The sequence below is a fragment of the Acanthopagrus latus genome, chromosome 1 (assembly GCF_904848185.1).
Source record: "Acanthopagrus latus isolate v.2019 chromosome 1, fAcaLat1.1, whole genome shotgun sequence".
Taxonomy (NCBI): Eukaryota; Metazoa; Chordata; class Actinopteri; order Spariformes; family Sparidae; genus Acanthopagrus; species Acanthopagrus latus.
This window is the reverse complement of record NC_051039.1, coordinates 15,475,211-15,503,194: the sequence shown is the minus strand read 5'-3', so window position 1 is coordinate 15,503,194 and position 27,984 is coordinate 15,475,211. Positions and strand designations below refer to the sequence as shown.

Here is a 27,984-nt window from a genome sequence, read left to right as displayed (position 1 = left end):
GAAACACTCCAAGTTTTTAACCAGTCACAGCCATTCATTCGCCACAGCTCGTCGCGCATACTGACAGGTAGCTACGTGAACGTTTGTCTAATTTTAACAACATTTACAACGATTCTTTTCACGTGTATTGCCAGAATTTGAAAACCTAAAACAGCGCCCTGTCCTGGGGAGTTGTTTATTACCTAGCGTATGTGTCGTCACTTTCAACGAGTTTATGACAAGTGTCCTCACCACCGGCACCAGGCAGCAGAGGCACTCGGTGCTAGCTAGCTATAGCTGCTAACGCTGTAGCTGTCCTCAGCAGGTTCACAATCGAACCAAGCGGTATTGTAGCAGCTTTAACATTGACAGACACTCACTTTACCTTAGCTTGTGACTGACTGCTGCCAGGTCCTCACTGTTGCTGGCAGCTACGGTTAGCTGGCGTTAACTTCAAGTTAGCCACATACGTTAGCTAATTGACATCAGGGCGTTGGTTTTAGATCATAACTGAAAACCACAACGTTCAGTAACTTTGGTGATCACTGTTTGTGCTTTTGTATGTTGTGTAGGTATAGTCGCTATATCTCGGACAGTTGAATCCCCCCTCTTTCCCCTCCCAGCATGGCTGCAGACTCGATGGAGATTGACGACTCTCTTTACAGGCAAGTCAAACCTTCCTGGCTATATACATCACAATCTGTGCTAGTTGTTTGTACTAAAGCACTAGTAGCTGAAGATAAGGTCACACAGTATACAGAAAGGAAATGACTGTGCTTTATACTACAAATCAATGCAGTTATCGCTCCTCACTTTTCCCTCCTGATCTGGAGCCTCACACTTCCTCTTCATTCCTTTCCGTCTGTCCAGCCGCCAGCGATATGTGCTGGGAGACAGCGCTATGCACCAGATGGCTCAGTCCTCAGTCTTTCTCAGTGGAATGGGAGGAGTGGGAATTGAGATAGGTGGGCTAAATATCTCATTATGGCACAACAGCACTGTAATGTTGTCAGTGTTTGTATTGACATGGTCTGCATTGCCAACACTAACCAACTTGACTTCTTGTTTCACAGCAAAGAATATTGTCCTGGCTGGTGTGAAGGTGTGTACTCTCACTAAATCTCATCATTGTCATGGCGTGTCAAGTTTCAGTGTGGAGTGTCTTGTGTTTTACTGTAGCCTTAGGTATTTTATTTGAAGTTTATAGGCAGTGCCACAAGATGTATTCACAAGCAGACTTGTGTGTACAGATGGAGTGAAGATGTCAATGTACACCACTGTATACTGCACAGTTGTGGATAAACTTCAGAAAAGCAAGCATACAGACACCAGGTAGCTTAATGACACCTTGAGATTATTACTCTAGAGACCTGGATGGAATAATGCAAGTGAAATGTTCATTGCTGCAGGACAGGATAACAAATAATATGTAATCATTTATTACCCACCTTAACCAGTCTAAAAATAAACCATCCTGGTTCTGTCAAACATAAGGTTAAGCACTACATGCTTCCAATTGTGACATTGGTACAGCTGTCTTTGTAAGACACTAATGTACATAATGTCTGAGTGAGTCTGCAATAAAGTTTTGAACTGAATTGAAAAAAAATGTATATTTGTATGTGAAAACAGGCAGTCACCCTTCATGACACAAAGCAGTGTGAGACCTGGGATCTGGGCTCCAACTTCTTTATCCGCAAAGAGGACGTGTTGAGCCAGAGAAGGAGGTAAAACGTCTGACCTCACTGACTCTAAAAATCCCCTGACAGATGTCATGCACTCACACTGTATCTCAGTTTATTTGTCTGATTTCACATATTCTTATCTACCCTCTTTCTCTTTTCTACCACAGGGTGGAGGCAGTGTGCCCTCGGGTGACAGAGTTGAACCCTTATGTCCATGTTGACATGTCTTACGCCGCTCTGGACGACAACACTGATCTCAGCTTTCTTAGAAAGTATCAGGTAAGGTTTTGCTCCTCAGAATCTGGATTTTGATCAACCTGTGGGGCATGGGGGATTTTGAATTGGCAGCTCACTTCTCCTGCAGTCCCACCGGTGACTAGAAATGTTTGGTGTATGTAAGGATGAAAATCACCCCACAATTGTAGGCTTTATGGTGGCTGCACTGTTTGTAATTGGCTCTTTTTATGGAAGATAGAGGGTAAAGTTTGATCAGCTCAGGTTCAATAGAGATGACATCTTATGGTGCAAAAATGTTTGAATAAACTTCTCAAACCACTCCTTCAGCATTACTACCAATTTCATGGTTTTATGTTGTAGAAAGTTCTCTTTACAAATAGGTGGTATTTTTTGAAGGGTTTAAAAAACTAATACATATATATATACAGAATAAAATGCACACTGCACACACATTGATTTTCTCTTGGTGGTCAAAACTATTACGTCAAAAAACGTAAAGATCAGATGTCTTAATCAAACTGTTTTTAAATGATGTTAAACCATAAGTATTTTTCTACTCTGACTGTCTGCTCTGCTCTCTCCTCCAGTGTGTCATTCTGACTGAAGCCAGATTGAGTCTACAGAAAAGAGTGAATGAGTTCTGCCACTCACAACAACCCCCCATCAGAGTAAGTCTACAGCCCCTGTAGTGGTTAGAACTAAACAGCATTAGCTAAACCATTTCTTTAGATAGATAGATAGATAGATAGATAGATAGATAGATAGATAGATAGATAGATAGATAGATAGATAGATAGATAGATAGATAGATAGATAGATAGATAGATAGATATAGGGAACTTACAAACAGTCAGATATTAACTAAACCTTCGTCCTGTTTCATTGTATGTCCTTTTCTAGTTCATTGGCTGTGACGCATATGGCATCTGTGTGCGGGTGTTTTGTGATTTTGGAGATGAGTTTGAGGTGTCGGATCCTACAGGAGAGGAGCCCAAGGAGATTTTCATCCAAACTATCACTCAGGTAGTCTGTGCACTCTTGTTTTACTTATTATGTGTTTAATTTTTGACATTTTATTTCTCTTTATCAGACAGTGACATTGATAAAATTATAATGAGCCGCATTTCTGTGTACTGAAAGAGTAAGCAGGATTTGTCACATTCTTGCATTATATGAGAATGCAATTCCATAATTCAGCTTTTGCAGTGGAGCGATTATGATATACTAAATATTTACAAAATGCTGTCTGCTACACAAAACAGTTTAAACTCCTTTTGACCCTGCAGGACAATCCTGGGGTGGTAACTTGCATGGACAACCAACCTCATGGCCTACAGACGGGCCAGAGTGTTGTCTTCAGAGAGGTTAATGGCATGGTGGAACTCAACAGCAGCGTGCGACCAGTCTCAGGTATTATGTCTACATTGGAGCCAATAACTTTACATACTTTTATGTTTTTAAAGAGTTTTGATAATATGATTATCACTGTAAATGTGTGACACCAGCATGCTTATCCAGTGACAGATTAACAACAAAAACTCTGTTTATACCATACTGCGTCTGTTATTTCAGTCATATTTTTTTAACTATTCTAAGAGCAGATTTGATTAAATGTTTACTGTAATTGTGCATTAATCTAATCTATGTCATTTCTGTCTGCCTGTATATATTTGTGCGTGTGTATGTGGCATTAGTCCTCTCCCCTCACAGTTTTGCAGTAGGAGACACATCTCAGTTTCAACCATATGCACATGGAGGTTTCTTTGTTCTGGTGAAGACCCCTAAAACATACAGATTTGTAAGTTAACTGGTTGTCATATCAAGCAAAAATATCACAGTCTAACATAAAAACCCCTCACCCACCATATGTTTGTTACCTCATTTATCCATTAATGTATTTCAGGAGACTATAGAGCAGCAGCTGTGTGATCCTAAACTCCTGACTCCAGACTTCAGTAAACCAGAGGTGAGATTTTTGACGTCACAAAGCAAGTGAAGCAAGTTCAGACATAATGGAGTGATCATACATTCAGAGACCCTCCATGGATAAAAACACTGCCTTTATATTATATTTATAAGTGAGGGGAAACAAACAGTCTGTGTATTTAACAAATTCCTTGTCATTTCTGACTGCGTTTAACTATGCAATTTCTACCCATCAGGCCCCTCTACAGATCCATGCAGCCATGTTGGCTCTGGACACCTTCCAGGAGCAGCACGGTAGACTCCCCAACATCGGGTAAACAAAATATTTTTCTGCTTTTCAGTCTACTTCTGTATTCTCTGTCACTCAACTGTACCTGAGGATATCACTTGTACTGGCTGCGGTTCTCAGTGTGTGAAGTTGTTGAAATGTGACATGTTCATTTGTGAGCAGTTTCACTTTGATGCCATCAGGTGTTTACAGGATGCTGAGGTTTTACTGAAGCTAACCGAAGAAGTGAATGCAACTCTCAGGAACAAAGTGAGTGCTTTTCTTTTTTTGTTTTTATTCTCTTGAACCTGCAAAGGTGCTCCTCTGTGAAAAAATGATTGCAAGTGCACAGATATCTTAACATCTCATTTTCCTTCCTCTCTCCTTTCCTTTCAGACTTCTGTGAATGCTGAGTTGGTGCGCTGTCTGTCGAGAACAGCAAGGGGAACTCTTCCTCCATTAGCAGCAGCTGTAGGAGGTCTAGCCAGCCAGGAAGTTCTTAAGGCCATTACAGGGAAGTTTGCACCACTGCAGCAATGGGTACGTTACTGAATCTGACAGCAACACATCAATGGAAACTGTTAATTTTAACAGTGTTTTTTTCTTCTTTTTTTTGTTTTAAAGAAATGTCCCTTAATTGTTTGTTTTTTTCTCTGTTTCTGTCCTGTTTAGTTTTATCTTGATGCCATTGAGGTAGTCAGTCCACTTCAGTCTGTTCCTGTTGAGGAGTTTTTCCCAAGAGGCGATCGTTATGATGGGCTACGAGCTTGCATCGGTGAATCAATGTGTCAACAGCTCCACAAGCTCAGGGTCTTCATGGTAAGGATTGCAGTGTACAAAGAAGATGTTATATATATTTTTGTAATTTAAGGTTTATGTCCAAATGAACCCTACGATGTCTTCTTTTCCAGGTGGGCTGTGGTGCCATAGGCTGTGAGATGCTGAAAAACTTCGCTCTGCTTGGAGTGGGGTTGGCCAAGAGCTCAGGAGAGGTGGTTTCCTCTTCTATGTTTGGCTGTATTTCTTTATGACTTTTCAATAATTGAATTTCTGGTACATATCTGGTAAAACCTTGCCCCCTTCATCTGTCAATTCTCAGGTGTGCATCACAGACCCAGACCTTATCGAAAAGTCCAACCTCAATCGGCAGTTTCTCTTCAGACCACATCATATACAGGTGAAGAGAAGTCCACCTCATAATCCTTTATTTATTTTCCCTCATCCTTTTCACTTACCATTTCTCAACATAACCCATAAATAGGTGTAAGCAATTTAAATCAGTATCATCTTACTTCAACTGTAAACATTTTCTGGTCATGTTTTTGTCTCAGAAACCTAAGAGTACGACAGCAGCAGATGCCACTTGTGATATCAACCCCGACCTGCAGGTGGATGCTCACCTCAACAAGGTGTGTCCTGCGACTGAGAGCATCTACAGTGATTCCTTCTACACCCGCCTGAACTTTGTGGTCACTGCGCTGGACAACGTGGAGGCTCGGAGATATGTAGACAGGTTGGTGCAAATAGTAAAGTGGGACAATCGATACTTTCTGAAAGAATTAATTTGAATTTGTTTCCCTCATCATAAACCTAGAGAGATATTGCATATAGAGAGGAAATGTATGTCATGAAACATTTACTTATTTGGCCAGCAGCTGATGTTTTATTTTTTTCAGCCGCTGTGTTTCAAATCAGAGAGCTCTCCTAGACTCTGGCACCATGGGAACTAAAGGGCACACAGAAATCATTGTGCCAAAATTGACAGAGTCTTACAATAGCCATGTGAGTATGTGTGAGAGTGTGTTCTTTATTCCCTGCATTAGTCGTTCCCACAGACCTCACTCTTTTCAGCTCTCCTAAATATATCCATTCCTTTGGCTCACAGAGGGACCCCCCTGAAGAGGAGATCCCATTCTGCACTCTCAAGTCTTTCCCTTCTGTCATTGAGCACACCATTCAATGGGCCAGAGACAAAGTGAGTCGATGTGAAATCCAAGCGGGGATTTTGTTCTTGTTTGATGGTATGTGTTTGTGTGCTATTCAAATCTTGACCTTAAAAGTTATAAAAACTTTTTCTTTGGTCTTATCTAGTTTGAGAACGCGTTTGTCCACAAGCCCTCCATGTACAACTCATTCTGGCAGACCCATAACTCGGCTGAAGTGGTGCTACAGGTAAGGCATAAATGTTGTTTTGACTAATTTTAAGTATCCTTTGTGCCAGCGATGTAATATTTAATAAAATATTTGTGTGTGTGTGTGTGTGTGTGTGTGTTTATAGAGGATGCAGGCGGGGGAAAGTCTGGACGGGTCATTTCAGGTCATTAAGCTGCTGAGCAGACGGCCTAGCCAGTGGGAACAGTGTATTGCTCTTGCCCGTGTGAAATTTGAAAAGTATTTCAAGAGAAAGGTAATGAGTCTCCCCCTGAAAATATATCTTCATTAAATAGACTGTTTGAAATGTGTGTTGACGCAAGCTCCACAATATGACATGCGGTGTGATACTGATTTACATGTTGCTGATGTTTTTATGCAGGCTCTACAACTCTTGCACTCTTTCCCTCTGGATACAAGGTTAAAAGATGGAAGTAAGTTTTTATCACATACACCTTAAAATGCACAACTGCTGTGAAAACTGTAATTAAAAGTAAAAAATCTAATTCATTCTCTTTTCCTTCCTTAGGTTTGTTTTGGCAGTCCCCTAAAAGGCCTCCAGCACCATTTGATTTTGACTTGAAAGACTCTATGTGAGTGTGTTCTTCGGTTACAGTTTAAGCCTTTTCTCGTATTGTCTGTTTCATATCTAAGCTTGAAACACACTCCTCTTTCTCCATCAGGCACTTCACTTTCATTGTCAGCACTGCTCGGCTTTTTGCAGGGATTTATAACATCCCTTACTCAGAACAGGTGGGTCATGTACACTCACATATACAAAATCTAAAACACATACAATTACTCACTGCCCAACTCAAACTTTCCTTCTTTCTCAGGACCTCTCTGAAGAGGCGGTGACCAGGGTTCTCGCAGGCGTCAAGATTCCTGAGTACAGGCCCTCAGAGAAAGTAAGCTTCTCCATCAGTATGGTCTTTGATTCCTATCAGAGTGTGAAAACATCATTTTATCTTACTGATTTTTGTGGATCTGTCCCTTCCAGAGTATAGAGACAGATGAGACGGCTAAGAAGCCTGACCTGGTAAAGATGCCGATAAGCAGTGAAGAGGAGAGGGAGGCCATCTCACAGCTGGAAGAGGCCATTGCTACTGACAGTGTCACAGCAGGTAAACAGTTAAACTCTGGAAAATCACAACAGATTTGTAACTGGACAAGATTACTGCTAAATTTTAACTGGGAAACCTGGAGTGGTACTGAGTTAAATCCACTAAAACAGTGAGAACAGTTAGGGAACATGCACTATCTTTCTCCATCCCTCTAAAAGGGCAAGATCATATTACAAACAAAATAGTAACTAGTTTTAATAACTGGTGATAATGTGTTTCACATGTAGACAGGTTACAGATGAGTCCACTGCAGTTTGAGAAGGACGACGACAGCAACGGCCACATGGACTTTGTCACATCGGCATCTGCTCTCAGGGCCAGGATGTACTCCATCGAGCCCGCTGACAGACTCAAGACCAAACGCATCGCTGGCAAGATCATCCCCGCTATCGCCACAGCAACAGCTGCTGTGGCTGGATTGGTGAGAAATATTCGAAATGTTGCCATATATTGATGGTTTAACATGTTGTTGTTTTGAAACACATACAGATACTAGGCAATGTAAATTTGACTTCAGTTTATACACTAAGACCGACCGGGCCCCAAGGGTCAAAGCCTTCAAGGAACCTGACTCATGCTTTGTTAGTGAATCTCTGTGTTGATCACTAATTGGCCATAACAGATACCTTTTTTGAGCATAGGGTGATTCATTAGTGTACTTTGTATCAGAACACATTAAGCCGTTGTGGTCATATCATTGAGGTCTTTAACAGTTTAATTGCTCAGAGCTGTGGTCAGAAGGTTGCTGGTGCTCTACATGGCAGCAAGCTGCATCTTGTACAATCCAGATGGATCAATGTTCGTGTCATTTTCAATATGAATATACATTTCATACTAATATATAATGTAACAATAACTTTGTGTTATTTTTTGGATGTACTCAGGTGGCCCTCGAGATGATCAAGGTGGTTGGAGGCTACGAGTTTGAATCTTTCAAAAACTGCTTCTTCAACTTGGCCATCCCTGTAGTGGTGTTGACTGAGCCTGCTGCAGTCAAAAGGACACTAATCAGGTAGGAGCTCAATCAAACTGCCTCCAACATAATCGATCAAACACCTTCAAGTGTTTCATGGCCCGATAGCATTGCTGTTTTGACTCAATGCACTGAAAGTATCGCGTCTAGTACACTTACCGCTGTACATTTACGACAGTACAATGAAATTTTCAGCTATAATATGGCACCAAACAGCAATTTTAGTCATATTTCATGATCATTTCAATGAATGACAACTCTCATACATTTTCTAGGGACGACATCTACTTTACCATCTGGGACTGTTGGACCATCTTTGGCCATGAGGACTTCACTCTCTCTGACTTCATGAATGCAGTCAGGGTGAGAACCATTCACAGGCGTATTTTTCCTGCATTTTGAATTAGGTTTTTCAACTGCTTCTTTGTAGTTTATCTTCAGTTTTTTTTTCTTTTTAATGATGATTGGTTGTTTTATTTCAGGAAAAGTATGGAATTGAACCCACTATGGTCGTCCATGGTGTGAAGATGCTCTACGTGCCTGTGATGCCTGGACACTCAAAGAGACTGAAACTAACGTACGTGTTTCCTGATTCTCCAATTGTTTGTGATACGCATTGACCCATTAGGAGTTCTGTGCACTTCTGTGTACTCTTTTCCAAAACGGAGATAAGCGTTAGAAAGTAGAACTTCTTCAGGAGTCAGTCTCTTACTCAAAGACGCTACGTGGATGGTTTCTGTCATCTAGATTATTAAAATGAGTAAATACTCTATTTGATGAAGCATCTCAGATCTTTGCTTGCTGTGCTGTTCTGAACAAATTTGAAATTATTCCCCTCCATAACTCACATTTAAGTGATCCACCCTTGGTCCAAACTGAACACCTTGTCTCTGACTCTGCAGAATGCACAAGCTGATCAAACCATCAGTGAACCGCCGCTACGTCGACCTCACCGTGTCATTCGCTCCAGAGGCAGACGGAGACGATGACCTCCCCGGTCCTCCGGTCAGGTACTACTTCAGCCGCAACGGAGAAACGCCCTGACACCTTCCAAGATGTTGTCCTCAAACCTCTTGTGTCCTTATTTCACTTCTATCATGTAAATTGTTGGACCCAAATAACCTGGGCCAGGGCCAAGAGCTATTCCCTCAGGATGTTATCTGATAAGGGCAAAGCTCCTGGCCCCAGCTCAAGCCCGACCCCCCCGTACTTCATGGAGCAAGAAAAGGCCAGTCTTGGTTTTCTTTGCCCCAGATCTAGCCAGTGGAACACGAGGTTGCTGGAGTAGCACTTAACTGTACCTGTGTACATATATTTTCTCTGTTCTGTTTTCTACTCTGGTGAAATGCACAGCTCCGCCTGTGACGATGCCTTAATTGATTAATAACCTTCTTTTCTGTTTGTGCAGTGAGTCTGACTAAAAACTATGTTTTACAGAAACCTGCATAGTCCCAACACAGTCTCATTTGTGTTTTATGTCAGCTCGGCCCTAATGGCGGTGGTGGTTGTAGGGCCATGTTTTGGGTTTTTTTTGTTAGTAGGCATTACAGTGTCTTCTTCCTCAGAGTCCTGTCATTGGCTTTGAAAGTATTGCCAACCACAGAATTTGCCAGTTGTTGGTCATCTCCCCTTGTAGGAACAGGTCATGCCAATATTTGCTAAATAATGTAGAGGTGCAAAAGGTCAGTGGACGATGGCGAAAACCACCAAAGATACTGATTATCATTGTGTCTCCAGATGATTGTTCTTTTATGGTGACTTTGACAGCCTCATTAAAAACACGTTTATATCACAGGGAATGTGTATTACCTAAACATTAAAGGGCAACACACACCGGCTTCGTCTCAGGTTGATGCACGCCAACTCTTTGGGATATATCACTGGCCTACTGACGAGCGTCAACCCATCACAAAGGCAGCAGATCTTATCATTATTCCTTAGCCAACTGACGTGCATCGAATGATGCAGTAGATGTGTGTTGCTCTCATCACTGTGGGTAAAACCACCAACTCATTAGCTGCTAGTTGTACCCATCTTGTTAAATACTTGGGTTATGACAGCATCAACATTAGTAAAACGTATGTTCCACATTAGATAACGCAATGGCATGAGTTCATGCACAGAAAAAGCCTTTTTTTTTCTTAAAACATCTGTTCCAACATCTGGGGTCACACTCCTGATATTTTAAAACTTTCTTTTTTTAAAAAAAAGAAGTATTTGCTTCATGATGTATTTGTTGTATTTGTTTATGGATGTGTGTCATAAACCCTGACATGTATTTATTTACTTGTTTCTAATTTTTCTGTGTCAAACTGAGCCTGTGTTGTTGAGCTCTGTTGAGTCATGGTGCACTGGGTAATTGTTAACAAAAGTCATCTTAAAGGGGTTTTATCCTGGGGTTTAAATTGCCTTTCTGTTCACTCAAAGGTGGAGTTGTGAAAATGTTCTTTGAAGTAGTCTGCTTTGGCTTATATTGGCAAAAATGTCAATGCAGTTTTGAATGGAATCATTTAAAAATCAAGCTAAGTATTGAGATCCACCTGACAGTTCACATACAGTGCACAAGCAGGTTATCCTGTGTCTTCACAAACAATTAAGTCACACAAAATGCTCCCTGGATGACATTTATTTTTCTCCCCATAACCAGCGGTGGTTAGTTTCACTTGGCACAGAAAATGTCTATCATATTGACAACACTTTTAGTGCAGTGAATGTCATAAGTGTAAAACAAAACAGTGTTAATGACTGACAATGATAATTATGTATGCTCTTGTGACAGACAACCAATCAACCAATGGTCCAATAAAATGTGAGATTTCAGGATGTCCTCTAGACTGAAGCTGCTTCATGTCTCTCTTTATTTAAGTGCATCACAGCGTGTTTGTCATTTTTTAAAGAAAACATTGCGGAAAAAATATGAAACATTGTCCAGTTCCTTCTTGCATGAGAGGATTTGCTGCTTTTCGTATGTCATCATTGTAAACTGAGAATCTTCAGGTTTTGGGGTTTTTGTGACATAAAAGACATAAGACATTTGCACTCATAACCTTCAGGATTTTGAAGTTGTGGTTGGACATTTTTTCAATTTTGTTATTTTTTTAGGTTAAATAGCGTTAATTGTTAATTGAAAAAAAATCCACCAGTAATTGACAATGAAATTAATTTTCTTTCTAAATAGAGAAAAACAAACTTTTCAAGTTAATATGTAACAGAATATCATCTTGCATAAAATCTCATGACAAATTTCTGACACTGTACACCAGAAAATAGAATAAATACATTCAACAGTTCATTTAGAGCTCTGAGTTATCTTACATTTCATGTCGTGATTAAAAAATATATTGATCTTAAGTACAAATGACAGTATGTAAATATATTTTACTGAATAGGTTCATGGTGTTTCATTTCATCCAAACAGTCACATTATATATCGAGGTCCTGCAAGTTGCCCCAGCTGGGTCCCACCTTGACTTTGGCCTTAAGCTTCACATACAGTTTTACTGCTGACTCCATCTCCCTCTTGACTATCTGAGCCACCTGAAAGAAAAGCGGTCGGTACAGAGACAAGGAATCAGGTATGTGTGGTCTTTTCCAGAACGTGTTATGCTGTTACTGTACTCCCAAAATACATGACCTAAACACGCTTCATTATCTTAAAGATCTATCTGAAAATGACTATCTTCTTCTATCACAGGCTAATCACTAACTGCGAACAAGGTCATTGTCCTTTTACCGAATATCTCAAATTCAAGTTATTGTATCATGGCTGTCTTTTTAGCTTAAGATGAGACTTAACAATAAATACAACTATAACTAACCTGCTGTGACATTGGATTTAGCACTATTCACTAAGATAACATTTGGATTTAAATGAAAACTTTGCAGATCTACTGAGCATCATGTTTACTAAACATACACAACACAATATACAGCTAATAAGTGATGATCCAAATAATTTCGATACCTGTATGAGGTCTTCTTCTGTTGTTTCATAAATGAGCTCATCGTGCAGCTGAAGGACAAAGTAGGCTCCTCTGAGTCGAGGCGTCCCAGCCCTGCGTTGATTGCCGGCTGTATAAAGGGACGCCGTTTGACATCATCAGACATGGTTCATTCGAAATGACGCAGCGGTTACATTGTTTTTTGCATGTTTATACATATATGCGAAAACCAGACTGAGTCACCTGAGTGTGTGTGCTGGTGAGAGAGAGGAGCTGCAGGATACGTTTTTCGTAGTCTTTTCTGGATGTTCACAGTAGCAAGTTTAACAATGTCCGCCGCCGAACCCTGCACGGTTGTGTTCACCGCCTGACGCTCTGCCTGAATGAGGAATAAATGAAAATATCATATTAATTTCGTAGTGACCAGCTTGTACGTCCATTCTGGCTAGTTTCTGATGGACGTGCATGCTTACATGTGCTTTGACGTGCGTGTTGCTGTTAGTGATCCCAGGTAGGTATCTCCTGCGGCCCATCAGTGTCTGAACATAACCGTTCTTTATACAGTTCTTCACAGTTTCTCTGAGGAAAGCATTAATCCCTGAAACACAGGACAGGACATGGATGTAATGTTCCTGTGTGGGAATGTAGAAGTTAAATGGAATAATGGGGTTATTGGTCAGCGGCAAGATTCACAACTTTGGTAAAGATGTCAGCAACAACAAAATGCACAATTACAATATGAACAAGTACATCTGTATGTACCACAAACGTTCATAACATTATTTAGGTCCGGAAAACAATGAGTGGGCGAAATGAAAAGAAGAATCAGACAGCAGTGTGTACCTTTGTATCTGGCCTTGAAACTCTCTATATAGCAGGCGGCGTCATTCTCCTCCACCCCCATTTGCTCCCCCAAAGACTTGGCTCCCATCCCATAGATGATGCCATAGCAAATCTGCAAAGACCAAATACATGTAATACATGTGTGAATGCATGCGTGTCCATGTCGTCCTCCCTTTCCTGCCCGGTTGTACCTGTTTTGCCTGTTGTCTGAGGCCGTCGTTCACGGACTCTGAGTCGACACTTTTCCACTCGGCAGCGATGCAGCGGAACACGTCCGCTCCTCCGTTCAGCACCTGGCGTTACACGCAGTTTCATCATTTCGACATCTTTTTATTGCCACTGTATGATGTTTTCTTGCGTCTAAGCCACTGACCTGCAAAAGGCGCTGATCCTTGGAGAGGTGAGCCAACACTCTCAGCTCGAGCTGAGAGTAATCCGCAGCCAGTATCATCCCACCTACAGTACAGAGCAGATCACAGCTGATGGGAGAGTGAAGTTACAGGCCGAAGAGGTGAGAACAGATATGTATCATCATAGTTACCTGAAAAAGGTACAAAGGCGTGTCTCATGCTGACAGAGAAGCCCTGGCCTCCTTCTGCACTGCCTGCCGCCACTGAAGGCACCACAGAACGCCTCCCCTTTCTGTAACAAAACAAAAGAGGACAAACTCAAACGCTCATTCCCTCCCCCACATAATATTTCGCACTGAGTTCAACACCCGTGACATCACAGCAGTGAACAAATACCTTAATCAAGTGTTTGTGTTGTGAAACATGCTGTCACAAGTTTGTAGTCGGGAACAACGACTCGAGAAATATCGTCTTCCGACTCGTAATGGATTGGAGCAATGACCTATTGACCTACCCCGGCTTGGTGGTCATCAGGCTGTCCTGTGAAGGTGGACTCTCACCCACCACCGTGGGCATCTGAATCTCAAAGTCTTTGGGGACGTTCTGTATGTTGGGCTCAGTGAAGCTCACTCTGCCTGACAACAGAAGAAGCTGGGTCACTGCATGCTTTCTATCAACTTCAAATAAAACTGTAGTGCGCAATTGCAGGAATTTGCAAATGACATCAAGGTGCGTCTATAAGACAGCATGTCACGTGCGTGTGTGTGTGTGTGTGTTTTACCTGTGGCTGTGTGTGTCTGAGCGATGGGGTATATTCTGTCCATGCTCAGTGCAGTGTGGTATTTCTTCTCTCTCTGCAGGGGGAACACCACTTTAGTCAATGCGTTAGTAATCCTCCTCCACTCCAGAATCACACCTGGCAGCGGGTGCAGGGGGCGGAGCTTCTCCAGCACATCCTGCCGACATCATTACAAGTGAGTTTAAGCACAGGGAGTCAAGGCAGTGGCAAGAATTGAATGTGAGGCAAAGTAGGTTCACCTTGGTGGTGCTGAACTGCTTTCCAAGTCGCACTCTGCCACCGCCTCTCCTAGTGTAGCCGAGAGTCTTCTTACTTTTCGATCCACCGACATCGCCATTTGGAGGCAGGTGGAGCTCTAAAAACAGCACCTACAGCACAGCATGTAGGAAGTTGTATGTTTTACAGTGCTTTGGAGTTAATTGGCACATGGTTGAAAGACAGCGGTTGTGTCGGACCTGCGCTATGTCGTCGACGCTGGTGAGGGAGAAGCCATGTCCTGCGAGGTCGTAGGCCTGAGATTCCAGCGCTGTGAGTTTGGCTTGCATCACGTGTTTTTGTCGTTCGCATTCTTCCACACTGAAGCCCACTCCATTGAGCTCCAACAGAGCCAAACACACCTGGGAAGGCATCTCAGTGCTCCTGAACATGTCTGACACATGCATACGAGAGCATCACAATCACAGTAAAGGCATTAATGTTACAACACTGGGAATATATAACTTTTTTTTTTTTTTAATACCGAGCATGCCGTCTTTCTCCAGCAGGCCTGTGAGATGGTTCATGACAGCGAGTATAAGCACACTCTTGGTTGCTGCCCTGACGCGAGGACAGTGCGCGTGCACGTTTCCAAGCCCGTCCAGCAGAGGTAATTCGTCAGGGCAATAGACGGTCACCATGTTGGGCAGAGTCCTCTCCTCGCTGCCGGGGTCCAGCAGCCAGCACGCAACCTGTGGCAGACATTCAAAACAGAGTCACACTGCTGCGGTTTGAATTTAGTTCCTGACATTTTTTTTAAATGTTTGTGAGCAAAACAACAAATATTCACAAATGCTCAAATAAATGTTCGCTTTTAAAAGCTCCTATTGTGTTTATTGAGCCATTCAAATTATTCTGACTGGGTACATTTTGCAGACTCTGGCTAAAATTTTGTGCATGCATTGCCGTCCTCCAAAACAGTATTGCTTCCAATACTCTCAAATGTCATTAAGAGGCTTTAAATGAAATCCCATGTAACAGCTTGGTCATTGCTACCAGGATGTGAGTGTCTGTATGTAGCACAGTGTGTGTATGAATATCTATCTATATCTACCTCACCTTTGGATCCTCACAGTTTCCCTCCAAGCTGACGCCACAGCCCAGGACTAGCCTCTTGTACACCTGGATGATGTCATACATGACGACCACACCTCTTCTATGACCCGCTGATGGCCTGCTCAGACAGGTCTTCACCTGCGTCAGCCTCTCACTCACTGGCAAATCCTCATCCAGTGGAGGAGGGGCCAGACTGGCGCTCAAACCTGAGGGGTTGACAGACAGACTGAACTGAGGAAACACTCTTAGAGTGGGCCTGTGCACACATGCATAAATGTGTGTGTTGTTACCTTCGCCCTGCTCCTGCTGCAGAGACACGTAGTATGCATCTCTGGCTCCCCAGCAGACAGACAGTCCAATTAAAACCAGTCCATCACTGTCTCTTACTGGAAAACCGTTGACCCTCTGGAGCTTTTGATGAAGTGCTGACGCTGCACAGAAAAAACATGAAGGGGTGAGGAGACTGCATGAAACACAGTGTATTTATGCGGTGCTTAAGTTCTGCAATCAAAACCTCACTTAAGTAAAATTCTGTACAAGTACATAAGTATAAGCAGCAAGAGTTACTTAACATATCAAAGTTAAATTCATTCTGCAGTATTATAGTCCCTGTGGCAAAGCACTTTACAGCTAACCCAGGGGGGGTTTTCAGTAGTTCATTTATCAAAAGAAGTCGGAGAATTTATAATTAAAAAATAATCCGATAAAGGAACACTTGGTCCTTCAGTTTATCACATGACTCAATGCACCAGTCAAGTCGCTGTTCTTGAGCTGTGGTGCTCAATAATGGCAAGGACATTTTTTGCTGAATATTCTGACCCACAGTGCATTTGACCTCTGACCTTTTGGATATCAAATGTATTAAGACATTTTTTGGTAATTATTGTATGAATTCTTGAGTTACGGCCAAATGTACTTGAACGATTTGATCAGCCTTTCTGCTGGCGCTTGGCAACATATCACATTTCATTTAACTGCAAGTTAAAGTCACTTCAGTCCATACCTCTCTTATGTTTCCCTCCTATTTCCTCCTCAGCCATGTGTCTGGGCTCCCTCTTCTCACAGGCTAAAGCCAGAGAGTAACGCTCCTTTGTTTTCCACTCATTAATGAAAGTGTTGAAGAGGCACCTGTCACTCGCAACATCTATGATGGAGAAGCTCCCAGAGTTGCTGGAACAGAGTGATGCGTCCTGAGACAGCTGCAGAGTGAAGCCTTCATCAGTCACGGGTGATTCTACATCAGAGGGAGGCTCCTGCCGGGGGGAGGATGGAGAGGCAGGGTCTTGGGGAGGCCTGAGATACTGGGGCTTTGTTTTTGAACTTGACTGAGAGACAGGATGAGTCTCTGGGATCGGCCCCTGATGCTGTTTGTGGCTGTGATCAGATGAAGAATTAGGCTGTTTACTGTCAGTTTTTGATAGATGATCACTGCGTCCTGGGCGAGAGTTAGAACAGTTTGTGACTGCTGGTTTCTGTCTCAGAAGGGTTGAAGGAGTCGACTGGCTTAGTGGCTGAACAGTAAGAGGCGAGTGGACAGATGAGGTGGTCAGTTTCACTCTGGGAGTGACAGGTGGCGTCTCTTGAGTTGGGGGAATGAGATCACCAGCAGAGCCTGGTCTCTCCGCTACATCCTCACTGTTGTGTCTTGACGGTTGTTCCTCTGGAGGATCACTCTCAGCAGCAGCCACCTGCTCATTTGGCTTTGCCCTTATTCTTGTCTGTATTGAGGACTGAGGTAGATCTGAAACTTGTGCTGTATTTGCAGCATGCGTATGATTGGTTGTGTGGCCTGTTGTGGTGTTTTGCCAGGTCTGGTCAGACATACTAGGCCAGCGGTCAAAGATCTCTTGTAAGCCAGGGCTGCAGGAAAAAGTGCTTTCAGGTACATCTTGGACTTGTGGGTGTTTTAAAAAGACATTATCTGATATTTTAATTATTTTTTTCTCCTCTTGCTTTCTATTTTCACATTTTTCATTCTTTGTTTCCTGTATTCCATCTGGCTGACTGTCATTTTGGGCATTATTATTCGCTTTAATTTCATGTTTATTGCCTCGGTTAATCATGGATTTATCCTCGTCATTATCTTTTTGAGTCGTGGTAGTAGTTGTGGTGGTGGGTTGTGGCTGTGTTCCACCAGATTTAGCTTGGGACTGGGACAGCTGCTCCTCAGGCAGAACCTGATCTGTGTCGGTTTGCAGAGCTTCATGAAGACTGGCTTCCCTGCCTCTACTCTGCCTCTCCAGAAAGTGTTCACCCACCAGCAGCGAGTCGCCCCACTCTGACAGGTTGAAAGAGGACTCTCCCCATTGGATCGCCTCCTGCCACTCCGCCTCCTGATTGGCGAGAAGCTCGCTGCGTCTTCGCTCCTGGGTTGACGGGAGAGGGCGCTTCTCTCCAATCTCCCGGGTGACCGATTCCTCTTCGTCTGATTGGTCGGGGATCTGGCGCGGGCTCAGACCAGCCAGCAGAGAGCTGTCACACAGGCTGTCAAACAGGAAGCTGCTGCTTCTGTTCACACTCTCAGAGGCAGCCTCGTCAGCACCGAGGGCCTCGTTCTCATCGCCACCTTTGTCTTTGTCATCCACTACATTATAACCAACTGGATCAGGAAAAATCTGTAAAGACAACATCATATTAGTGGATTTGACTACTTTTGATGTTTTGATCAGTAAATAATGGTTGATTCTGATCAATTACCTGGTGGCTGGTGTTAAGGATGAGCTCCATCTGACTATCTGTGAGAGAAATATTGAATCTGGGACACACATTGTCAGGACCTTCAGGCCTGCTGCTTCCCTCATTTGCGTCATTGTCCAGCTCGACAGCCGCTTTTAGTATTTCCTCCTCTCTAATGTTTTCTGTTTCTGCCAACTGATTCATACCTCTGTCATTCCCATCACTGTGTGCAGATGTCTGTTGAACAATGATTCTTTCTGTCTGAGTGTCCAGTTCAAAGCTGTCACCAAAAGTCTCCTCTCCTTTTTTGGGATCTCTCTCTGCTTCTTCGTCTCCAGCGTACAGCTCAGGAGATGAGAACTTATCGACCTCTCCACTGTCCATTCGTCTTCGCTTGGCCTCAGGAGGGTTTAAGGGAACTGAGGTAGGAGAAACAGACACAGGGGAGTCCAGCATATGTGCATTTGTAGCTGCAGGAACACCAGGAAGGCTTTCTTGTGCAGGGCCAGGAGTTTGAACAGTTGAAGGCACCCGGTCAGCAGCTGGACTTTGGTCTGATGGAACTGCTCTGGGTTTTGAATGTGGTGTGTGTGCAATCTGTACATTATCTTGTCGGCCTTTGTCAGTCTGTATCGAATGGAGGACTTTGCTTAAAGCTCTCGAGTGTTTCAGTCTACCGGGATGCACAGGTGAAGCTGCAAGCCCTGGGGTAACATCTGCTTTCGATGTCCGTGTAGAGACACCGTGCTGTTCCTCTACTCTGGATGTCGGAGCTCTAAACCGAGGGGGAGGCACTGGGGAAGAAGGAGGCAGAGGACGTGGCATCGGAGGAGGTAGAGGGCTGGATACAATCTCAGCCAATTCCTGTGTCAGGCTCCGTTCAGGAACAGAGCAATTCCCTTGATGACTCTCTGGTCTGATGGAGCCGATCCCTTTACTCGTCTCCTCTTCTTGCTTTGAGCTTATGTGCTTTTGTGCTTCTCTTTTTTCACTTAGAACTTCTGTATCTTTTGCCATTTTCTTATTTGTACCAGCTTTTTTTGTTTCCTTGCTTCTTTCCTCTAGCACTTCATTGACTGTTTGTCTGATTTCTGTCCTGTCTTCCCCTCTGCTCTCTTCTGTTTTTCTATCCCCTATCTTTTCCTTAGGCTTGCACTTCCCTTGCTTTCTCTTGTTGTCTTCTCCTCTTGCTTTCTCATGTTCCTTATTCTCCTTTCCACGTCTGACGATATCACCACTCTCACCTCTCTTGACCCTGTCTTTTTCTTGGTGATCTTTAATCCTGTCCACCTGCGCTTTCTGAGAGCTGAGATGTGATTCCAATGAGGTGTCCAAGTCGCTGCTGTGATTGTCATCGGCGCTGTTCGCAGCAGGAGCCTCGGGAGGAAGAGTAGTCGGGTCCCACTGGATCCCTAACTGAGCCAGGTCTTCCTGAAGGAGCAGTCGTGCCTCAGACACAATCTCAACAGCGGCTTCCTGTTCCGTCAGGGCCCGACCACCGGTGACCCAGACGCATCGGAGGCTCCGTCTCTCCGCCGCCTCCCCCTCACTCTCATCCACTGCGCGCTTAGAGCTGAGGAAGACAGACAGTACAACATCGGCTTAACATCTGGGTTCATGTTTCAGGGAGATTATAGTGTGGAGTGCTGATGCTACAGTTGCGCACACTAGATCCAAGCTTATGGTTGAAGAGGGGTTTACAGGAATGTACCCAAAATTGTTTCTGTACTCACATCCCATGGATGGGATGTGCTGAGTGAATTTTCTCTGTGTACCTCCATGATGGTTTATTCTCTTTGCGGGTTGGATGGTTAACCACACGTTATTATGGAGCCTAATAGCCTATTGGTGAACTGAGGAGGTCTGACCGGGATCAAAACATTGTCCATCTAAATAAATCTGCGGTCTGGATTTAATGTGCAGGTGTTACTTAAAGCCGATTTTCCAACAGCCATGCAGTGAGGTGTGCTCATAACAACACTCCTCCAATAGAGGTGGCGTAGACATCAGTGCATCAGGATGCGTCAGTTTCAGATTGGACTGACATCTGCAACAACTCAAAAAGCTGGGATCAATCAAAGGTGATTCATGTTGCATTGTAGCTCTATATGTTGCTGTTGTTGTTTATCCAACTTTTCTTTGCTTGAATGTGAGGTTTACATGAGAGAGTGCTGTTAATCTAGTTTCTTTACATTTAAGAATCTACCTCACTACATTTCAAGCGCCTACATTTTTTAACTACTGTAATTGATCAAATCTAGTTGAATCAATTATGCACAGAATGAGAGAGGCCATAACACACTGAATATTTCCTATATCAATTTACTGTTGAATCTTCAAACCCTGAGGTTTAGAGTTTTTGGGCTGTGTTTTATATATACATAAATACATACATAATTCTATTTTGGGCTCCTACTAGAATAGATTTACTTGTAGCTCTATTCTCTTTAAGGCCTCTTCTTCCTAATACCCAGTCTGCTCATGTTGGTCAGCTCACGCAGGTCTGAGCCAGCACCGCTAACAACAACAACAAGAGCAAATGCAACAAGTGCATAAGAAGCCACTGGGCATTCATTAAAAAAGCAAATGTGTGACTCCCCGACATAGTGTGATGTCACAAAGTCATGGAATTAAATGCATTTCAGGGGCAGTGTTTTCTGTAGGAGAGAGGAGCTTCTGTTGGTGCAGACATACAAAACTGAAGAAAAAGAAAGAAAAAAATAAATAAAAGCATTAAAAGGTCCCCATTAAAAGCAAAAGATAGAAAAATAATGGCAGCTTATGTACCTTTCCTTTAAATTGACTAATTTAAAAAAATTACATACATAAGTTATGACTTCTTTACTCCATCATGGAAAACAACCTTGTTAATGTATGAAGGCTAAGAGTGGAAACAAGCTACTGTAAGTGCTGTTTCATATACTCATCCCAGCTGCTTCCCCTTCATTTGAAATAGCCTGTGTATATATAATAATTCATTAATATCCTAATGGAACTCACACAAACAAGCAAACAAACAAACAAACACAGGTACCTCTTAAATGGGACAGCGTTCCTCAAGGCTTTCTCCACATCAGCTACAGTAGCCCTGGCTAGTTCAGCAACAGTACAGAGACCTTGCGCATACAGTGTTCTGGCTCGTGTTGCGTTCAGGAGGGAGACCCTGACGAGGTCGACCAGCTCCCTCTGGACTCCAAAGCTCAGCCTGGTTTGGTACTGGGACAACAGCAGCTCCATGTTGTGCCAGCCCAGACGCTTGCAGAACACTGTGACCATACCTGAAGGAAGGAGGAAGGAGTGTTTCTCACAGCTGCACAACTTAGCGTATGATTTTAATTTAAATGTGTACTAAATTACACTAGGTTCTCATAAATCTTCTTACAGTAACTTGAAGCAAGAAGCATGAACACTTTAGAAAGACGTGGCTTGGCAGGAAGCACGTAGGTGCCGAAAAACATCCGCTAATGGAATGAAGTCTGTGCCGTATCGCAGTCTAAAGTGCTCCTGCCCCCTGCATCAAGTTACTGGACTTGTTACTGCCCTTTTAATGTAAAGACATGTCTCGCTATTCTACAGTCACGTACCTGCATATGTAGAAGCAGACTGCTGGAGAGACTGTAACTGCCCACGACTGCAGTTGTATTTGGACGCCACTGTTCCCAAAGGCACCTCATTCACCAGATCTTGTAGCACAAGGGTGGTGAAAAACCTGTAAACAGAAAAAAAAAAGGAGAGAATGAAAATGGCAAAATCTCTCATTTGATCAAAAAATGTCTCAAACTTTTCAACGCAATGCAAATTGTTGTATGACTAATAGGGGATTCATCCATTAGCAGTTTGTTTCAGTTTGTTTTAATACCGTTTATGAATAGCCATCTGTCGACGCTGCTTCTCTGTCTTGGCGACAACTTTGCAGCTGACAGATCGCGCGAGAAAACCCTCCTGGACGCCCACCAGCTCCGCTACTCTCTTCATCGACGACGAGAGCTGTTCCCACTGACAGAAGAACTGATACCAGTCTATCGTAGTCCACTCTGCGTACAACGGGGTGATCTGTGAAGAATTTGGACATGGAACTTTAAATACTATGCTGCTGTGTAGGGTTTTGGGGTGATAGGGAGTGAATAAGGTTGACAGAGAACTTATTGAGCAAGTAATAATACGGGATATGTGTGAGTGTACCAGATACAGAATGTGCAAGTCATTCTCCAGGACAAAGCCCTTCATGGCCCGCTGGAGATCTGCAAATACTCCCAGAGCCTCGGGAGGGGAGAGGGAGGAGGAAAGGGTGGCAGCACCAAGTTGAGTCGGACAGTATTGCTCCTCTGGATATGCAAACACAGATCAGAGGATACGTAGCAGTGAGGAAGTAAAGCTGATACTTTGGTGTATAGACTTCTTCATTCCATGCCAGTGGTTCAATCTGTTACCAAGAGTCTACTTTTCTCACTGAACATGAGAGAGGACATCACAAGAGGCTGTACCTTGTCCCTCCTTCTGGATGCTGATGAATTCATTGTCCATCAGCCATTCAACACAGGCCTCAATAGCTCCTTTGTTGGTCTCTTCATTTGATTCTTTCTTGCTTTCACATTTCATGCTGGCAGCTAGCAGTGAGCACGATGCATACAACCTCACATCCTGCGGCGTGCTGGCTACACCTCCAACAATGATCTGCGAGTACAGACATGAGCAATTACAGAGTTCATGGGACAGAGATTAACACTGGGGTGAACTAATCTGATGCATCAATGGCCTCCATACAACTATTTTCTAGTACTTAATTATGAGCATTTATGGCTGTAATTCAAATTCATGTAGATGTCAGCTGTACCTCTAGGATGGCTCGCAGCATGCTGGTGGTGACGCCCTCTCCCTCCCGTCTCACCAGGCAGCTGCTGATTGGCTGAAGAGACCCCTTAAGGAGACTTATACCTTTCTGACGCTCGGCCTCCTTACACACCAGCACACTTTCACCTGAAAGCAATCAAACAAAATCGCGTGGAACCAAGAGTGAGCTGTGTTTTTTTTTTTTTTTTTAATCCTCTGTCCCCTTTCTTCCTCCATACCTGTCGTGTCAACCCCTTTTCTCCCAGCTCGTCCAGCCATCTGTTTGTATGTGAGCGCGTCCAGCAAGTGTCCATTGAAGGTGGGGGTTCGAATGATGACCCTGCGAGCCGGCAGATTAACCCCTGAAGACAGCGTGGAGGTAGCAGCCAGGACTCGGACCATGCTCTGACGAAAGGCCCCTTCCAGCACATCTCGCTCATCAAACGTCAGACCTTAAGAGACAAACCCATTGTAAACCCACCTTGGTTTGTGGACGGCTGTTTTGAAGCCTCAACTGGCATTCAGACATCGGCATCTTATTTTTTCGAGGCGTGACCATTTTAACCAGAGGATGGAGCCGAGGAGAATATCCTGATTGGATTGCACTAAGTACCATTGTAGCTACTTGTCAGTTACAATGCACTAAAGCATACCATGTTTTATTGTCTATTTTACATCATGCTTTATTGAAAAATACTTAAAACTGGCAATTGAGACCATAAACTTATTTGAAAACGGTTTAATAAGGTAATAAATCAAGTGTGAAGTAGGGTCATTTTCTCATATGCTCACATACAATCGGAGTTCTTTCTGAAACCAGTGGAGTCGCCTGCTGCTCGATATTAGAAAGAATTCAAGTTTCACTTTTCAGAGTCATAAGCTCTATCTAAATTTTCAAACAAGACAAACTTTATCTCATTTATAGCCAGACCAGTTTTTGTTGTTGTGGATGAGAAGTGTGAGTGTGTTCACCAGCATGGTGGAAGGCCACCCCCCATGGCACAGTCCGCTGGAGGATGGGGTCTAACCCGGCAGGAGTCCGTCTCAACTGGGCTACAACCTCCACTAGTCCCTCCTGATCCAGACTCACTGGCTGAGGCTCTGCTTCGCCATGACGATCTGAAAGGACGGAGGGATGAGCAACAGGTGGACTTAACTATCAAATACTGGGTGTGCAAAACGGTGATTTTGAGATCACATATAAATTCAAAGTACCGGCGTGTCTGAGGTTGTAGAACTCTCTGGCGATGCTGTCTGCTAGTTTTTCGCACCAGTTCTTCGAGGGGCAGAACAGCAACACCGAGCAGCCGTCTCTCACCGTCTCATAGCACAAGCTCACTATGTGGTCATCATCACCCTTTATTGAGAGTGAAAATTCACACGATTATACTATCAAAGAGTCTCTATCCTTCACGATTAACACGCACGTTGGATTATATCTGAATTTACCTTAACATAGAGTGCAGGAGTGAACTGCCGGACCACAGAGAGGCTCTTGTCGTAGATGTTGCAGCCCACCTTGAGGTGCTCGTGCAGGGGCACAGGTCTGTAGTCTGTCTGGTAGAGCTCTGCGCCTAACCAGCTAGCCAGGAGGGAGAGGTTAGGCAAGGTAGCGCTCATACCTATGATCTGTACACCCTCAGAGAGAGACCTGCACACAAAGTTGAATAAATTAAAACATGCAGCAGCCATTCAGCAAGACAAATGTAGACAGAGTAACACAAGACGAACCCAGTGGTGTTTTGCTTCTGTGCAATGTAGCGGACTTTGGTTAAGAGCAGCTCTAGCAGGTATCCTCTCCCAGAATCTCCAACCATATGTAACTCATCCACCACCACCATACCTGGTCATTAAAAAAAAAAAACACTCATTATGAACTCATGTTCTGTTTAATGTTCAATAAAGCACAAATTATCAATGTTGTTTTACCTAGTAGAGCCATGCTGTCTTCTTCAATGAGTCTGTTAATGAGAGAATTGGCTTTTTCTATGGTACAAACAGCCACATCCAGCGATTTGAAGCCTCCAGCAGCCGAGGTGCTGCCCATGTATCCCTCCACACGAACGCCTGCCTCTTCGAATACGCTCTACAAAGTAAGAGGGAAATGGTGATATATATACACAATGGCCCACCCACAGACACAACACAATATCTATAACAACGTGGATGTATTCCTCTGTTCCCTTCACCTGAAGGTAGTGCATCTTCTCTTTGGCCACAGAGACAAACGGCAGAATAAAGAGAGCTTTTCTTTTAGTCTCCAACACACGCTTCAGCATCAGCAGCTCCGACACCAGAGTTTTTCCAGCACTGGTGGGGGCTGAAAAAGATGGAGTACAGAGCTGAAAACTACCGAGCGGTGACCCTCTCTTTGACACACATGCTTGAGAGAGACGTGCAGCTTCTTACCAGAGTATACCAGGTTACCTCCCTGCAGCACCTGTCCAACAGTGAGGCACTGAGCCTGCCACTCAAACATGTGAGTCACTCTGTGTTTATGGTAGCGCTCCAGGACAGGTTTTGGTAAGCCCCAGCTGGATAACAGCAGCTTTTCAGCTTGACCAGCGGGAGCATGCAAAGCAATGCCTGCAGTAGAGCACAAATAGAGTCCTGACTTTACACATGACATTAAATCAAACGGGTGACAGGAGTCACAAGTAGAGCTGCAGTGATTAAACAAATAACTGCCAATTAGTTTGGTAATTGATTAAGTCTTAATTTTCTGATTCTAGCTTCTCAAATTTGAATATTTTCTGGTTTCTTTACTCATTACGTTACGGTAAACTAAACATGTTTGGGCTGTGAACAAAACAATTAATTTGAGGATGTCATTTTAGGCTTCAGGAAACACTGATAAACACTTTTCACCATTTTCTGACATTTTATGGACCAAACAACTAAATGAATCAAGAAAACAGTCCACTGATTAATCGATAATGAAAATAACAATTAGTTGCAGCCCTAACCACAGCAAAGGTTCAAATTGGATGTGTTCATGTGCATCGGAATATGGGAGCAGCATGGATGCCAAAAATAAGTTGTTTCCCATTTTTATCAATCAAACAAAAAACCAACAAAAATGTTTTTTCCGATAATCCCGACAGCACACGAAAGCACCATAAAGCCCAGTATGAGCTGACATGATAAGAGCCTCCAGGTGAGTCTTTCTTTATCACCTGACCTTGAACCTTTGTCCTGTACAGGCTCCTTGAATAAAATTTCATTTTAAAATCTTCATAATTTTAGTTTTATGATTACATGTTGCAAAAAAACCCCACATCACTAAACAGTATTTCTACATCCGAAAATTACTGTTTCAGTGAAGAAAAACTGTGCAAAATTTAGAGAGTGGGAGGAAAGGGGGAGTTAAATGAGGCCCAGCAGGTCATTTTGACCCTGGGGCACCCCAGCAGGATAATCCAGCCATGACAAGGCGTGAGTCAGTAGAATGGAGCAGAATATCACAAATGACTTCACCTGGCTGAGGTAAAGTGTCATTGAGAGTGCTGATGTCTAAGCCGCTGGGGACCGTGAGCACAGAGGCGGACTGATTCTGCAATGACTGCTGGAGTTTGGCCTTCTTCATGGCCGCTGCGAGGCGGGTGGGGCTGAACATGATGTAGTCCCTGGATACATCCAGTGGTGGGTCAGGCTTCATGTCTGTCCCACTTTTGTCTCTGCTCTTTCCTCTGGATGTAGCTTTCGGCCTAACACGAAAAGCAAGAGAAGAACAACCATTAACAGAAAAGTACAAAGCTGATAATTGGAGCAAAGGAAAAAGTGTGCAGTTGTGTGTAAGTTGAGACTCACTTGGTGGAGCTGCCTACAGGCTTATCTTGTTTAAGCTCACCGATGGAGGCAGAAGCTTGTGATGCTTCAATGCTTTCTGCAACCCTCGGAGCATGCTCCACTTCCTCCAGGTCCTCGCTGAAGAGGAGCCTCTGAGCAAGGTCTTTGCAGTCAGCTCTCCATCCCGGTCTCTTACAAAGCGCTCTGTCACTCTCCCTTTTACTGTCTGCAGCCAGTGCAACAGGCCTGGCAAAGGCAGCTGATGATGATGATGATGACGAAGCCGGCTCCTCCTGTGCACATCTGTCTACTGCTGGAGGTAAAGCATCATCTGCTGCAGGCTTTATAACATCGACAGCGTCCAACACCTGCAGCATCTCTTCATCGAGAGCTAATGTGGATTCACCCAGTGGAAACACTGCTCCTCCACCCTGAGATGGAGATTAAACACACTGTCATGTGTGATCTATGTAGATATGAAAGAGAGTCAGAGAGGACAAAGAAACATTTTGACTCACCATGGGGCTGTCTTTGTTGATCTTCTCTAATCTGTTCGTTCTGTCCGACAGACAGCTGGTGTCTCCTTCTGGTGGCTCATCAGGAGCTTGGAGGCTGCGCCCAGAAACACGTAATAGAAATGCTCCAGAAGATCTGCAGATGTCTCTAGAATCCGCAAAAATTCTCATAAATCAGACGAAGAAAGTGAAACTGTCACTTAAACTTACCCTCTCTTCTTCTTGATCTGGTGCTGCCCCATGTAGCTCTTCTTTTTCGGGGGAGGACCCGAGCCGCTCATACTGAAGAAGCCGCACAGTTTCTGACAAACTCGTGAGTAGGTGGACGTTGATTAACATGACATCAGTTTGACTGTTGACACGAGTTCATGAACAATATTTAACAACGTGTGTCAAAGCTGAGGAAGCGGAGGAGCGAAAACAAGCGTCGCCGTTGATTTAAATGTTTTCGTGGCTGAGTGTAAACATTTTCTGTCCGTTGAGCAACAACGAACACAACTGAAATCAAAAAGTCCGCCGGAGCGCCGCCGCGGTGCTCCACAAAAACAGTCCGTTGGAACAAATTCTCGAAAGCGAAAAGGTTCCTA

General features: G+C 43.6%; 2 protein-coding genes across 3 annotated transcripts; one reads left to right on the top strand and one right to left on the bottom strand.

Annotated features, from left to right (window-relative positions):
* The first annotated feature begins 6 nt into the window (after positions 1-6).
* On the top strand, positions 7-11,177 carry uba6 (ubiquitin like modifier activating enzyme 6). 2 transcript variants are annotated; one of them, XM_037106494.1, is made up of 32 exons: positions 7-67; positions 552-644; positions 850-944; positions 1,053-1,081; positions 1,612-1,706; positions 1,832-1,943; positions 2,489-2,569; positions 2,802-2,924; positions 3,188-3,311; positions 3,596-3,699; positions 3,805-3,867; positions 4,064-4,140; positions 4,299-4,365; positions 4,492-4,635; positions 4,768-4,914; positions 5,007-5,087; positions 5,195-5,272; positions 5,427-5,608; positions 5,772-5,877; positions 5,981-6,070; positions 6,187-6,267; positions 6,374-6,502; positions 6,629-6,680; positions 6,776-6,839; positions 6,930-6,999; positions 7,083-7,154; positions 7,247-7,370; positions 7,598-7,791; positions 8,255-8,382; positions 8,619-8,706; positions 8,826-8,920; positions 9,246-11,177. In XM_037106494.1, exons 2-32 carry the CDS (start codon positions 604-606, stop codon positions 9,385-9,387), a joined length of 3,078 nt encoding a protein of 1,025 aa, XP_036962389.1. In that variant the 5' UTR covers positions 7-67; positions 552-603; the 3' UTR covers positions 9,388-11,177. The 2 variants fall into 2 exon arrangements, with proteins under 2 accessions (XP_036962389.1, XP_036962473.1); XM_037106578.1 differs by lacking the exon at positions 7-67 and adding an exon at positions 305-324.
* polq (polymerase (DNA directed), theta) lies at positions 10,954-27,970 on the bottom strand. The gene is made up of 35 exons (XM_037106366.1): positions 27,608-27,970; positions 27,401-27,494; positions 26,904-27,313; positions 26,571-26,800; positions 25,503-25,679; positions 25,283-25,413; positions 25,023-25,179; positions 24,825-24,936; positions 24,543-24,744; positions 24,309-24,450; positions 24,066-24,212; positions 23,333-23,545; positions 23,098-23,240; positions 22,748-22,937; positions 22,446-22,588; positions 22,123-22,316; positions 21,848-21,972; positions 21,298-21,541; positions 18,285-19,836; positions 16,591-18,202; positions 15,878-16,018; positions 15,591-15,793; positions 15,016-15,223; positions 14,732-14,925; positions 14,516-14,644; positions 14,259-14,433; positions 13,992-14,112; positions 13,669-13,769; positions 13,501-13,583; positions 13,319-13,420; positions 13,128-13,239; positions 12,758-12,882; positions 12,528-12,663; positions 12,308-12,414; positions 10,954-11,880 (listed from the first exon to the last, which is right to left on the bottom strand). Exons 1-35 carry the CDS (start codon positions 27,676-27,678, stop codon positions 11,767-11,769), a joined length of 8,340 nt encoding a protein of 2,779 aa, XP_036962261.1. The 5' UTR covers positions 27,679-27,970; the 3' UTR covers positions 10,954-11,766.
* Positions 27,971-27,984: the final 14 nt, after the last annotated feature.